Raw genomic sequence first — 14,782 nt, forward strand, 5'->3', positions numbered from 1 at the left:
GCTCCTCACCAGCACCCTGGGACCCTTAGCCTCCTCCCGGCTCCTCCCCAGCACCCTGGGACCCTTAGCCTCCTCCCGGCTCCTCACCAGCACCCTGGGACCCTTAGCCTCCTCCCGGCTCCTCCTCAGCACCCTGGGACCCTTAGCCTCCTCCCGGCTCCTCCCCAGCACCCAGGGACCCTCAACCTCCTCCCGGCTCCTCCCCAGCACCCAGGGGCCCTCAGCCCTTCCCACTCAAATACCCTCGGCCCCCTCCCAGCTCCTCTCAACCAGAACTGTCCTTGCCCCTGACCTGGCTGCTGCCTCAGCCCTCAGGGACCCAGCAGATTTGTGGGGGGCAACCCACACCCTTTCATAGCCAGGCGGTGCTTGCTTTGTGCTCATGTCAGTGTGTCCCTCCCACCCCATGGGCTGTTCAGCACCTCTCGCTGTGTGGAGGGACCACACTGTCCCTCACCATTGATGGGGAGTTGGCCTGTGTGCAGGCGACTGTTCCTGCTCTAAGCTGAAGCCTCTAGGAGCTTCCCCGCTGGGAAGGGCTGTCTTCCCCCTTGCCTCTTCCAGTGAACCGCTGCCACCAACTACCCTCATGTGCCCTTTCTGGGCAGAGTCCGCCACAGAGCCCTTGGTCCACCTCCAACAAGCTGTCTCACTGTCAGCCACCCGGGTGGGTTCGCCCTGTGCTAAGGAGATGGCTGTGGGCTGCAGTGAGCAGGGTCCCCTCCCAGTCCTGCTGGCAGCCAGTGTTGACCCTGGCAAGGACGGGGCTGTGTGATCCCCAGTCACCTCTCCCTGCTAATGCACGCGGGAGGGCAGTGGACGGTGGCCCAAGTGCCCACGTGGGACACCCAGACGGAGCTCCTCTCCTGGCTTCAGCCTGGCCCGGCTCTGGTTGCTACAGCTATTTGGACAGTGAGCTAGTAGGCTGAAGATTCTCGCTCTCTGTTGCTCTGCCTTTCAAATCTATAAATTGTGAGAACTGCTTCCCAGAGAGTCCGCCACCTGCCCCTCCTCCGCCGACCAAGGGCGCCAGCGCCGGTGTTCGCTGGGAAACCCCCGGCTTCCCGCGTTTGTTGACCCAGTTCCTTCTGACTCAATTTAATTTCCAAATCTCAGAAAAAGCTTTCAAGGGCACCGGCTCTTCTCCACCGCCGAATAACGGAAAAGGACAGTGCTGAGCAGGCCAGGCTGTCTGGAGCCTGCCGGGCCCACGCGGGAAGTCTCTGATCCCTTTTAGTTGTGGGGCTGTCATTTCAGAATCGAGGCAGGGAGGGAGGGAGAGGTGGACTGTTCACAGAGTCTGTGAGGAGTGTGGGGAATGGAAAAACCCAGAAGGCCAGCCCGGCAGCTGGCCGCGTGAGTAACAAGGAGAATGGTGCATGCCCAGGTCACGGCTGCATCCCCCAGCTCTCCCCAGACGGGAAGGGGACTCGGTCCAGCTGCTGTCCGCTCTTGCCTCTCGCCGCGCAGCCACAGGTGGCCACAGGGCAGCACCATCATCTTTGGGTGAGAACCGGGCCCATGAGGACCCCCGCCCTGGACCCTCGAGAGGAGCTGTCCTCAGCTCTGGGGGAGAGCGGTCGGGTGCAAGTTGTTGAGAGGACACAAGGAGGGGTCACAAAGATGCCACGTGCAAGGATGACAGGCACTCCCGCCACTGCTGCTTGTCTTCAAGGTTGAAGCTCAGCATCCAGGCTGCTCAGGGCCCAGGCCAGCACCCGGGGCCCCCGAAAGCCCGCATGGCTCCCGCATAGGATCAGACCAAGATGTGCTGACTGGGTTGCATATCCGAGCCAGGACACGCGGGGCCAGTGTTGTTAGCACCAGGCCTCTGGCTGCCATCTCCCCCGGGGAAACGCTCGGCTCTCTGGCCCCTCCGGTGGGAAGGCATTTCCTGGCCCATGTGCAGGGCCGCCTGTGACCCACAGAGCTGCAGGTCAGCAGCTGCGGCTCCTGGGTCTGGAATTCCCACGGGGTTGCTATCTGCCCTCATCTCTGAGCCTTCAGGTTAAAGCAGGCCTTGTCGTTAAGAAGTGCCTGCCTCTCTCTAATGATGATTTATTCTGCATTGTTTGTAAGGAAGAGTGACAGAGCCAGAAAGATCTTCTATCTGCTGGTTCACTCCCCAAATGGCCACGTCAGCTGGAGCTGGGCTGATCCGGGCCAGGAGACAGGATTCTGGAACTCCATCTGGGTCTCCATGCGGCCGCCTCGGTCGTCCTCAGCAGCTTCCTCAGGCCTTCAGCAGGGAGCTGGTTACACAGAGGGGCTGGGCCTGCGGCCACGTGCTGCCACCTGGAGCATGGCTGCCTGGAGTGGCACCATGCACCTGCGCTCATGTGGGCTCTCGCGGCACAGCCTTTTGTGGGCTGGTTAGTGTTATTCTCTTGGGAGGGCTTGGTTGTGGCCTGTGGGTGGAGGCAGAGCTGGCAGTGCCTGCTGCACATCTTGTCTGCTGAGGACAGGATAGGATGTGCTGCACAGGACGCCTCCCTGGGCCCAGACCCTGGCAGCTGGGAGTGGTCGGGCTATGTGGGTGGGGGCGGAGGCTCTGGCAGCCTCTGCAATTCCCAGCCTGAGGGGCCCAGTGCCCAGCCGTGTGGCAGCCTCCTGGATGCTGGCAAGACTGGCCCTGGAGCAGGAAGGATGGTACTGCTCACCCAGAGGAGGCGGAACTTCCCTCCAGTGGTGCAGGTTCCCTGAAAGAGCCCCCTCCTGGAGACCCCAGCCCCACCCTGACCGCACTCAGGGGCACCCCCTAGGCTGGGCCCCAGCCATCCCCGGAAGTGAGCCCAGCATGAATGGGGCTGACCCTCAGGGAGGGGAGGAGTCTGAGCGTCCAAATGACCAGCAGCTGCCTCGGCTGACCTGGTCCCACCCACGGAGACTGAAGGACGGAACTGGGTCTGATGCTCAGGCCACCCCTGCAGCCTCCATTTTCTCCTCTGTAGAATGGGATCAAGCCCGCCCACCCGGCCTTCCCACATTGTTGGTGTGAGAATGCTCTGGGCCCTCCTGTGACAGCTCCGTCGCCCACAGGAGGGCCTGAGGCTGGCGCTGACTGTGTCCTGGGACCTGAGCCCTTCCACTGCAGACACAGCTCCGTCGCCCACAGGAGGGCCTGAGGCTGGCGCTGACTGTGTCCTGGGACCCCAGCCCTCCCACGGCAGACACAGCTCCGTCACCCACAGGAGGGCCTGAGGCTGGCGCTGACTGTGTCCTGGGACCTGAGCCCTTCCACTGCAGACACAGCTCCGTCACCCACAGGAGGGCCTGAGGCTGGTCCTGGGACACTGGCTGTAGACAGAGCACACCTCTGACTAGCAGTCAGCGGGACTGTTGATCCATTCTTTTTGAGCAAATACCCAGGTCCAGGGATCCTGACTTGGGGAGGTCGTCAGCCCGTACTGCGGCTGCCAGGGGGCTGCCCTGCAGTTCCTCCTGAGGGTCCTGGTGTCTCCTCAGGGCTGGGTGTGTGCCCAGTGTGGCTCTGCCTCTGTCATGTGCTCCAGGTGACGGCAGATCCCAGGCCTGTGCACGCTCGCTGAGCTCAAATGGTTCATGCATGGCTGAGGACTCATGGCCTCTGGCATTTCCAGAAGCAGAGGGGACCTTGGTGGATGTGGGGGCTTCATCCTGTTTGCACACACACTCCGGCCCCACCCCTGCTGCCAGCAGCTCCCCGGGCCATGTCCTGCAGCCCAGCCCTTGTGGAGGCGGGGGAACTACTCAAGGTTTGGACTCCTTTATCCTGCCAGGCAAGTGTCCCCGTGTGCCGGAGGAAGTGGCCATGGTGGGGCCCTCCAGGTGAGAGTCCCAGGCCACCCTGTCCCCAGCAGTGCCTGGGTGATACCTGTGTGTATCAGGTTGGCCTCGGGTCTGATGCAGGCCCCAGCCCACTCGGCTGCCCCCAGACCCCAGGCTGGTGGGGTGGGGAGCTTGTCCACTCTCGGGGTCCCACAGGGACTGAACTCCTTGGCAGCCCAGCCCTAGAGACCAGAGAGCTGGCCTGGGAGGTGGGGTGGGGGCGGTTCAAACTGGTCTGGGTCTTGACCCAGGATGTTTATTTGGGGAGGGGTCAGGGCCTGTGTTATCCACAGTCGCAATGAGGAGCCTGAGAGCAAGCCCCCTCCCCCTCTTGCCTCAGCACCGAAGAGGAGGCACAGGAAGTGCACCCCCCCAGCAACAGGTGGTGTGCAGAAGAGCTGCGACAGACGCGGGAGGTGACGACCAGCCCTAACTGTGGACAGGGCGGCATCCCCAGGGCCTGGGACTGGCATGGCTGGGTGGTCTGAGGCCCTGCTCTGTCCCCGGGACCCCTCCCCTCAGCTGGCCTCTGGTCATTCGGTAACCTCCAATTCCCTCTGCAGCACAGGGGTGCAGGCCGCCACCACTCCTGAGGCCACGGGGTACCCAGAGAGCTTTTGCCCTACCGACCACACCCTGTCTACAGCAACCAGCCCTGTGGTGTCCAGGAGGCCACTTGGTGTCAGATCAGGCTGGTGGTGGCAGCAGGGGAGGGGTGTCCATAGGAGGCTGGTCCTACAGTGTCTGGTGGGGGCCCAGCGCCCGGCTGCTTCGGCACCTCCTGGTGGCGCAGCTCAGGGGCAGCAGGGGGTCTGAGCCACAGCTCCGCACACCCCCTCCTGAGCGGCACTCAGCAACACCGCCCCCTGTGCTAATGGAAACCTGGTGATCCGTGACCGGCATGTGGCAGGCACTGCTTGAGGTGACGGGTGGGAGGCTGGTATTGGTGATCAATCAGTACATTTGCAAGGGAGGCATAAGCTATTTAATTATACTCTGTTAGGTGCGTATGCGTGGCGGCGGCCTCTGAGTAGGTCACGGCAGCCCGCGTCCCGCCGTGTTGTTGCTGTTAAACGCCACTCACTCCCAGGGCTGGGAACCTTTCCGAGTCGCAGGGTGCCGCGCAGTGGCAAATTGAAAATGTCCCTTTGCTTTTACAACATGATTGATATCCTTGCAAAACAAATGCCACACCTCTCTGTGAATGGCGCTGGCTGGTGCTGGCTGGTGCTAGCTGGTGCTGGCTGGCGCTGGCTGGCACTGCCCTCGCTGTGAATGGTGCTGGCTGGTGCTGGCTGGAGCTGGCTGGTGCTGTCCAGCCTTGCCCGGCTGTTAGGGGCCTCAAATGCATAACCAGGGTTCCCTGATTTTTTTAAAGATATAATTGTTTTTATTGGAAAGCTAGATATATAGGGAGAAGAGACAGAAAGATCTTCCATCTGCTGATGTACTCCCTAAGTGACTGCAAAGACTGGAGCTGAGCCACTCTGAAGCCAGGAGCCAGGAGCCTCCTCCAGGTCTCCCACGCGGGTGCAGGATCACAAGGCTTTAGCTGTGCTCGACTGCTTTCCAGGCCACAGGTAGGGAGCTGGAAGGAAGTGGAGCAGCCAGGACATGAACCAGCGCCATATGGGACCCCAGTGGTTGCAAGGGGAGGATTTAGCCACTAGGCCATTGTGCCAGGACCCCAAGATTGTCCTTTTTTGGGCAAAGGGTTTTTGGTCCGAGCTGTGCTTCACTAAAATGCAGGGATGCAGCAAGATCCAAGAGGCACAGGGCAGTTTGTATGTGCTCTGCTCGTAGTGGGGCAATCTCCCGGCAGCAGGACTCCTAGTGCCAGCCATGCCTCGTGGCCATCCAGGTCATGCCCCCTCGGTTGGCCATGTTTCCAGACAGACACTTGACCTACACATGTGCAAACACATCCATGTGTGAGGCTGCTCCTGGTCAAACCAGCAAGGAGGGGCTGGAGCCCTGGGTACAGGGGTCGAGCTGTTGTGTCCCTGGGGTTGGGGTCTGCACAGTGTCAGCTACTCCAGAGCCCCCATCTGGGGCACTGGGTTCTGGCTCTCTGCCCACCTTTACCTCCCTGGCATGTGTCGGGGCAGCTGGGAAACCCAGAAACGTGCAGCCAGCTTTCAAGACTGACGAGTGGGAAACATGGTTCTAATGCAGTGCCAGGGCAGAGCCGATGGGCGGGGAATGCGGGTCTAACGTGGCAGCTGGATGCAGTGTGGATGGGTGGAAAATGTGGGACTAATGCAGCCCCAGAGTGCAGGGTGGACGGGGAACGTGGGTCTAACACAGCACCGGGGGCAGTGTGGACGGGGAACGTGGGTCTAACACAGCACTGGGGACAATGTGGACAGGGAATGTGGGTCTAACACAGCACTGGGGGCAGTGTGGACGGGGAATGTGGCTCTAACACAGCACTGGGGGCAGTGTGGACGGGGAATGTGGGTCTAACACAGCACTGGGGGCAGTGTGGACGGGGAATGTGGCTCTAACACAGCACTGGGGGCAGTGTGGACAGGGAATGTGGGTCTAACACAGCACTGGGGGCAGTGTGGACGGGGAATGTGGGTCTAACACAGCACTGGGGGCAGTGTGGACGGGGAACGTGGGTCTAACACAGCACTGGGGGCAGTGTGGACGGGGAACGTGGGTCTAACACAGCACTGGGGGCAGTGTGGACGGGGAATGTGGGTCTAACACAGCACTGGGGGCAGTGTGGACGGGGAACGTGGGTCTAACACAGCACTGGGGGCAGTGTGGATGGGGAACGTGGGTCTAACAGCACTGGGGGCAGTGTGGACGGGGAACGTGGGTCTAACAGCACTGGGGGCAGTGTGGACGGGGAATGTGGGTCTAACACAGCACTGGGGGCAGTGTGGACAGGGAACGTGGGTCTAACAGCACTGGGGTGCAGTGAGGATGGGTGGGGAAGGTGGGTCTAACGCAGCACCCAGGTGCAGGGCCAATGGGTGGGGAATGGGGTCTAACATGGCACTGGGGTGCAGCGTGGACGGGGAACATGGGTGTAACATGGTACTTGGGGCTCTGACTTGAGGCATAGTAGATTTTTGCCACAGTGACCTGCCCACTGTGGCATGTCTTTCTTCTGTCATGGTCACTGGTGGATGCGCTTGGCAGGAGTGGGAGCACATAGTGAGGCTAGCCTGTGGGAGGTGAGGCTGCTGGTGGCCCCACTGGGTGCAGCTGTCTCTGTTTATATCACTTACCTTGCCCAGATACGGCCTGGTCTCACCAGGGTCTTATTACCCACCCTCTTAGGTGGCCTCGCCCAGGGTCAGCCCAGACCCAGACCTTCCTTCCACCTGCTCTGCCCAGAGGGCAGTGGGCTCCTGACCAACCCCCAACACAAGTGCTCCAGGGCAGCCATCAACTCTGCACACTGCTGGCATTTTATTATCATTATCATCATGGCCATCGCCCACCCACCTCCCAGTCAGTGACCTGCTGTGCTGGGCAGGGGAGCGAGCAAGCGCATCTGTTCCTTAGAAGGGCCCCTAGAGGAATCCCGCCCGAGGGCCCTGGCAGGGCGGCAAGCCCCTCTCCTGAGAAAGAGGCCCGGGGGCGCCTCACAGGGCCCAGAAGTGGAGGCCCGCGGGCAGCGCCTCCAGCCGCGGACAGGGGTCTGGGGCCGCCAGGATGGACTCGATGCTGAACTTGAGGTCCCCGCGTCCTGGCTTTCCGGGCGCGGCGGGGCTGGCGGGAGCTGGGGCCGTGCGTCCAGGGACACCCAGGCCCCCGCCGACGGTGGCCGGCGTGTCCGCGGGCTCCCTGGAGCCGGGCGGTCCCTCGACGCGCGCTGCCCGCTTGGGGCCGCGCCGCCGCCGCCGCCGCCTGTAGTCGCCGTTCTCGAACAGGTCGAGCAGCGACTCGCAGCCGCCCGCGAACGTCCAGTAGTTACCCTTGCCCTTGTCGTGGCCGTCGGCCCGCGGCACCTGCGCCCGGATCGGGGTCGGGGTCAGACCGCGCTCTGCCCCCTGCGCCCAGCCCCACCCCGCGCCCGGGCTCACCTTGACGAAGCAGCTGTTGAGCGAAAGGTTGTGGCGGATCGAGTTCTGCCAGGCGCGCTGGTTGGCGCGGTAGTAGGGGAACTTGCGCACGATGAAGTCGTAGATGCCGGCCAGGGTGACTCTGCGCGCGGGGCTGTGCTGGATGGCCATGGCGATGAGCGCGATGTAGCTGCAAGGCGGGCGTCAGCGAGGCGTTCCCCGGGGAGGGCGACCCCGGAGGGCGCCGCCCCGACCCCCCTCTGCCCGGGCGCTCACCTGTACGCGGGTCGCGTGAGCCGCTGGTCCGGGTCGGCGCTGCCCGCGTCGTCCTCGTCGTTGAAGCAGTTGTATGGGTACTGAGAGCTGTCGAACATCGTGGCCCCCGGCGCGCCGGGCCAGCCAGCACCTTCCCTGCCTGTTCTCGGGCGGGGAACCGGGGTCTGGGGTCCCCCGCCCGGTGCGCTCCCGCGCATCCAATCCCGACGCGGGGAAGGCCCCAGCCGCCTGTCGGGCGCACCAGGGGAGCGGAGCAGGGGGAAGGGCTTAGTGCGCCCCCGAGGTCCGAGGGCGGGGCGACCCCCGACTCCCTCTCCTCCTTCTCGCCAGAGCTCGGCGGGTCCCAGGCACCCTGGGCGCATCCGCGACGTGCTTTGCCCTACAGCCGGACCCGGGCGGCTCTTGTGGGCGCCCACGCCTGCACCTGGTGCGGTCCCTGCCTCTTGCCCTCTGGAACCGGAGACTGCGGTAGGTACCACGCTCCTCCTGCGCTCAGCGCGCGCCCTGGCTCTCCCCGGAACGACTCAAACGAGCTCCGCTAGGGGACTTTTCCGAGGAGCAACCCAGGTTCTAGGGCGGGTGGGTGGCGTGGAGGACAGAAGTGGGAGGACAGGAGCCGGGAAGTCCCGCTGAGCATGTGTGGGGCCAGAAGGCTGCGGGGTTCCACTCCGGCCTTTCTCACCCAAAGGCCCCCATCTCCCTGCGATCCGGGAGGGTCGCAGGCCTGGTCCGGTGGACCTGGGCCTCTGAAGGCAGTCCCCCGGGACTACAGTCAGGCTCTGCTGCTGTTGGTGGCTGTCCTTGTGCGACTCGGGGCTCAGGGTTAAAGAGGCCAGGGCGCCGGCGCGCCGGATGGCAGCTTCAGGGTGAGGGCTGCTCAGGCACCTGCTTGTTCACGTCACCAGCGGCTATTCCTGTGACAGCCCCAGCAGGTGCACCCAGGTGTGCACTTGGACTGTGGTGCAGTTAACTGATGTTGGTAACAGCCTGGACGCGTCTCTATCCACAGAAAGTTGATTCCACAAGTCACGCAGCTCCACAGAGCTGGACCCCAGTGCTGGACCTCCCAGTGCCTCCCCCACAGGCTCCCCAGTTTCAGGGGGAGGGAAGAAGGGCGTGAGAGGGCTTGTGCGACAGGAGGTGGGGTGGCTGGTGCTGTAATGAGGAGGGTGGGTGAGCCGTTGATGGCCATCCCTCAGAACAGAGCCACCACAGAGTGAACCTGCGGAAGTCCACTGAAAACCAGCCAGAGTCCGTGTCCACTGCCTTGGGAGGGGCCTTCCCAGGAGAAGGTGGGGGCTGCGTCCCACATCCAGGCTTCCTGGGAAGCAGGTGTTTGTGTGTGGGGGGATGCAAGTCCCTGGGCCCCTGCCACCAGGGGAGACTGAGATGGAGACCCTGCCTTTGGTCTGGCCAGTCCTGGCTGCTGTGGGCATTTGGAAGAGTGACCCAGCAGGTGCAAGATTCTTTCAGACAAATAGGGTTGATGTCACATTGGCCTGGTCATCCCTGGACCCCACATTCTGGATGGTTCTGTAGGGAGTCTGTGGGTGAGTTGGGCCTTCAATGGCTGACTCTGCAGAAAGCAAACACAGTACCTGCCCCCCCGCCGCCAGTACCTGCCTCAGGTGCCGGCCTGGCCTCCCCTCCCACGGCCCACAGGCCTGCCAAGCTCTGCAGCTCCTAGACACAGGCTCTTGAACTCTGACCCAGGCCCTCTGATCCAAGGAGGCACCGGCCAGCACCCAGGGCAGGCACTGTAGCCAGGTCCTCCCAGGTGGACTGCATGGGACAGCTTCTCCCCAGGCCCACCTGTGCCAGGTCAGGGGGCACGGGCACCCGGTATCCACACCGTGTGTCCCTGGTGGACTGCATGGGACAGCTTCTCCCCAGCCCCACCTGTGCCAGGTCAGGGGGCACGGGCACCCGGTGTCCACACCGTGTGTCCCTGCACAGCCTGGGGAGGCCATGGAGCGGGGACCACAGGACACGTGTGGCTGACTACACAGGACACGGACAGGGATTGGCCGAGAGGAGTGCCATGGGGTCCAGCAGCAGTGGACTGCAGACCTGGGCAGCTGCACATGGCGGGATGGCTGCCCAGGCCTCACCTGCTGCGCCTGAACGCCCAGCGTCCTGCCCTCCTTGTCCTCAGCCCACTTTTCCAGAGAAACTTTTGGAGTTTCGGGGGAGGAGCTTGGCCATGGGCGGGGCTCTGAGGGTAGGCGCTTGTGGTGGGCCTGGCTCCAGGGGAAGGAGCTTGCTGTGGGCGGGGCTGTGATGGGGAGGAGCTTGGCCATGGGCGGGGCTCTGAGGGAGGAGCTTGCTGTGGGCAGGGCACTGAGGGGAGGAGCTTGCTGTGGGCGGGGCTGTGATGTGGAGGAGCTTGCAGTGGGCGGGCACTCAGGGGCGGAGCTTGCTGTTGGGGGGGCTGCCCAGCAGCTGAGCCTGGAACTGCTTGGTCTGACACCAGCATTGCAGGTGGTGGTGTTCCTGCTGTTCTTGGCTTTCCTGCCTCTGCTAATGTGCATTCCTGGGACACGCCCCACGGTGCTTACCTAATCCACGGCACTGCTTCCTACACACACAGTAAGGCCACGGGGCACAGCATGCACATGTGTGTGGGGGGGTGTTCACATTTGGCTGTGCTGTAGAAAAGGGAATTCGCACCAGGAACCTGGGCCCAGGCCTGAGTGGGGGTGCTGAGGGGGGGTTCCAAGGGCCCCTGCCTGCAGTCAGGCCAGGGTGGGGGTGCTGAGGGTCCCGCCTGCAGTCAGACCTGGGTGGGGGTGCTGAGGGCCCCTGCCTGCAGTCAGGCCAGGGTGGGGGTGCTGAGGGTCCCGCCTGCAGTCAGACCTGGGTCAGGGGTGCTGAGGGTCCCTGCCTGCAGTCAGGCCTGGGTCAGGGGTGCTGAGGGCCCCTGCCTGCAGTCAGGCCTGGGTCAGGGGTGCTGAGGGCCCCTGCCTGCAGTCAGGACTGGGTGGGGGTTGCTGAGGGCCCCTGCCTGCAGTCAGGCCAGGGTCAGGGGTGCTGAGGGCCCCTGCCTGCAGTCAGACCTGGGTCAGGGGTGCTGAGGGTCTCACCTGCAGTCAGGCCTGGGTGGGGGTGCTGAGGGGGTTGCTGAGGGTCCTGCCTGCAGTCAGGCCAGGGTCAGGGGTGCTGAGGGTCCCACCTGCAGTCAGGACTGGGTGGGGGTGCTGAGGGTCCCACCTGCAGTCAGGACTGGGTGGGGGTGCTGAGGGTCCCTGCCTGCAGTCAGGCCAGGGTGGGGGTGCTGAGGGTCCCTGCCTGCAGTCAGGCTAGGGTGGGGGTGCTGAGGGTCCCACCTGCAGTCAGGACTGGGTGGGGGTGCTGAGGGCCCCTGCCTGCAGTCAGGCCTGGGTCAGGGGTGCTGAGGGCCCCTGCCTGCAGTCAGGCCAGGGTGGGGGTTGTTGATGGGGGGTGCTGAGGGTCCCTGCCTGCAGTCAGGCCAGGGTCAGGGGTGCTGAGGGTCCCACCTGCAGTCAGGCCTGGGTGGGGGTTGCTGATGGGGGGTGCTAAGGGCCCCTGCCTGCAGTCAGGCCAGGGTCAGGGGTGCTGAGGGTCTCACCTGCAGTCAGGTCTGGGTGGGGGTGCTGCGGGGGGGCCCCGCCTGCAGTCAGGTCTGGGTGGGGGGTGCTGAGGGCCACAGGACATTGAGAGGCAGGAAGAAAGCTGGATTCGGGCTGTGCTGCCCAGTGGCACAACTTGGTCCCATGAACCTGATCTCTGGGTCATAGGGGACAATGGTCATGGCCACATTCCCATTAGTCACGCACAAGGACTGTCCTCTCTGTCTCAGAGTGGCCTCCCGTGAACAATGTCTGAGTGAACAGCAAGCAGTGGCCACAGTTGCCTGGGACTCCCCGGCAAACCTGAGGCTGAGACTGGTCAAGCAGGAGAGGTCCGAGCCCCAGGTCATCACTGGATGGCTTCAACCCCAAGTTGTTCTCTGAGGTCCATGCAGGGAAGGAGGGAGGACTGGACCTAGAGAGATTTGGGGACACCAAGGAGATAGTGCCTGGTGGTGAGGCCGAGGCTGCCGGAGTCCAGCTCCAGCTGAGTCCGGAACTCGCGAAGGGTGCGTGGATGAGGCGCAAAGAGGAAAAGAGAGACGGACCACTAGGACTTCATGATCATAATGGACGATGCACAAAAGCTGTCCGCTTTATTTATACAAAATCAGTCAAACTCTGGCTCAGACTTTTACTTCACGGCCAAGTGGGTGTTTCTAAAGATAATTCTGCCAGTTGTCTCACCTAAGGCTAGGATGTTATCCACCTGGCGCCTGGCACCTGACTAGGAAAAAGTTCTCAATAGATGGTGCATATCAATCACTAACACATTCCTACCACAATTACTCTATAGCTTGGTCTTGAGACAGTCAAGGAAGGAAGAACTTCGCAGGAGGGACCTAAAAAATCAAAGAAAGAGGGAAAGAATAGATTCCACTACACCTAAAGACAGAACACCCTTGATTAGCATAGGATCAAAAGGGGAGTTAGCACCCTTGATTAACATGTTGCCACAGGATGCAGCCGTAACAGCAATAACAACTTTTTGGCTAAAAAACGGCAACAGCAACATCAGCTTCCAAGCTCCTATTGATATTTAACAGTAACTCCGCAGAGGCAGACAATGCCTAAATAGATTATAGAATTCTCAGCGGGGTTGCCCGGTGTCCATGCAAAGGGAGGTGGAGCTGCATTCAGGTGTGGTAGAGGCATCCACAGGCCCTGCCACACAGTGGGAAGTTCCTTGTGGCCCTGCCTGCAATGGAACAATACTCTTCACACCTTCTTGTCTTCCACACCCATCACATGGACCCCAGCATGAGGCAGTGCCCATGGGAGCAAGAGACTGGGAGAGGACCGGAGTAGAGCTATGCTGCTGGCAGCTCCTGGTCAGCCTGGTCGCCTGAGCTATACTGGAGCAGATTCTCTCACTCCTGTTGCCACAGAGAGTGGACCCGCAGGGCACACGGAGGGCCTGGCGGACGAGCAGGGCACACGGAGGGCCTGGCGGACGAGCAGGGTACACGGAGGACCTGGGGGAGGACGAGCAGGGCACACGGAGGACTCAGATCCCCACAGGTGGATATTAGGCAAGTGTGTGAACAGGTGCAGTTGTGGAGGGGACCTGGCTTGGTGCACCATGTGAAGTTGCTGCCCCAGAACAGGCCCACATTACGAGGATGACACAGCCCACTGTCCCTCGTGCTTAGGGTCAGCATACTGTGAGCTCTGTGAGGGCTCTGAGGTCAGGCTGCACAGGTGTATCCAGTCTGAACTGCGGCTCCAGGACTGCCCCTATGCAGCTTCCAACCAATGTGTGGCTGGATGGAATCCCGTGTGGTACTGTCTACACTACAGGCTGCATGACCAGTCCACACAGGGAGGACCTGGGACCCTGTGTTTTGTCGTCTGCACTGCAGGGCGCATGGTTAGTCCACATGTTGAGGGCCTGGGAACCCCATGGGTTCTGATAACACTGCAGGCTGCATGGTCAGTCCACAGTGAGGGCCTGAGACCCTGTGTTGTGCCGTCTACACTGCAGGCTGCATGGCCAGTCCACATAGGGAGGACCTGGGAACCGCATGTGGTTCTGATAACACTGCAGGCTGCATGGCCAGTCCACAGTGAGGGCCTGGGACCCTGTGTTGTGCCGTCTATAGTGCAAGATGCATGCTTGGCAGTTTGTTTGGCATTGGCTGGGGAGTGGTCTCTGAGACAGGAATTTGCTATATTCTAGAACATTCTTCAGTGCTCTAGCATGGGATCAGCCAAGTGAAGTGGTTGGTGGGTTGCTAGGTGCTCTGGACAGGAGCTGTGCAATGGCCTGTGGCACTGTCGAGATGGTACTTTCTGGAAGCTTCTGGAAGGCCAACATGCTTGAACAGCTGATGCTACTGCTCTCCAGATGAACAGCACAGTCTTGCCTGTTGAGAGGAGCAGTCTGCACATGCGTGTTGGTGTGCAGAGCCCCCGCAACCCTCACCATGAACACGTGTGCTGGCGAAGGGCATGGCCCCCTGGTTCGGCAGCAGTGGGTCCAGGAAGGTTGACTTGCCTGGAGTCCTAGGGCCGGTGGTGGGTGGCAATGTGCCCACCCTGGCCTGGGACACTGTGAGGTCCAGGGTGGCCTGGCGCGTTCCCATGGCTGGTTTTTGCTTTTCTCAGGAGCTCCTGGGGGAGCTCCAGGGGGAGCAGGAGGACCAGCCATGAGCTGTGTCCCACACCTGGACACACCTGGCAGGAGATTCTGGGGGCAACGGGCAACCTGAGGCAGCCCAGGTGGGGACAAGTCAGTGTGAGCCGAGCAGGCACCCAGACCCCCCAGCCTCTGGCCCCATCCTCCTTGTCAGATGCAGGTAACAATGCAGCCACACGGGAGAGGACCTTCCCCTCCGCACTCCCACCTCCACACAGGGGCTTTGGGATTTGGGTGTCAGACCAAATGCTAATGCATGGGAAACGCTAGGGGTCCACACCGTCCCAGCTGCTCAGCTTGCCTCTGAGTCTTCCAGGCTGCAGACTCTGTTGGTGTCTATCCAGTTAGCCTAGTGTCTCAGCACAGTTGGGGAGAGGCTGGGTTCTATCTATAATCAGAAGGAGCCGGATCCCATGTGTTCATGGTCAGGGAGGGGCTGGGTTCTATCT

At 62.1% G+C, this 14,782-nt stretch overlaps 1 protein-coding gene across 1 annotated transcript; it reads right to left on the reverse strand.

The window, feature by feature from the left end:
- Positions 1 to 7,409: 7,409 nt before the first annotated feature.
- Positions 7,410 to 8,203, reverse strand: FOXL3 (forkhead box L3). The gene is made up of 3 exons (XM_040989970.1): positions 8,106 to 8,203; positions 7,851 to 8,019; positions 7,410 to 7,775 (listed from the first exon to the last, which is right to left on the reverse strand). The coding sequence occupies exons 1-3, from the start codon at positions 8,201 to 8,203 to the stop codon at positions 7,410 to 7,412; spliced, it is 633 nt and encodes a 210-aa protein (XP_040845904.1).
- Positions 8,204 to 14,782: the final 6,579 nt, after the last annotated feature.

This window comes from Ochotona curzoniae, unplaced genomic scaffold (genome assembly GCF_017591425.1).
Source record: "Ochotona curzoniae isolate NIBS_2020 unplaced genomic scaffold, NIBS_Ocur_1.0 contig_54, whole genome shotgun sequence".
In the NCBI taxonomy this organism is placed as follows: Eukaryota; Metazoa; Chordata; class Mammalia; order Lagomorpha; family Ochotonidae; genus Ochotona; species Ochotona curzoniae.

What these genes read in the sequence shown, in the direction of transcription:
- FOXL3 (XM_040989970.1), bottom strand. Translation starts at nt 8,203, where the DNA reads ATGTTCGACAGCTCTCAGTACCCATACAACTGCTTCAACGACGAGGAC. An exon ending in CTCACGCGACCCGCGTACAG is followed by an intron (nt 8,020 to 8,105) that starts GTGAGCGCCCGG and finishes CCCGCCTTGCAG; the next exon opens with CTACATCGCGCTCATCGCCA. An exon ending in TCAACAGCTGCTTCGTCAAG is followed by an intron (nt 7,776 to 7,850) that starts GTGAGCCCGGGC and finishes ATCCGGGCGCAG; the next exon opens with GTGCCGCGGGCCGACGGCCA.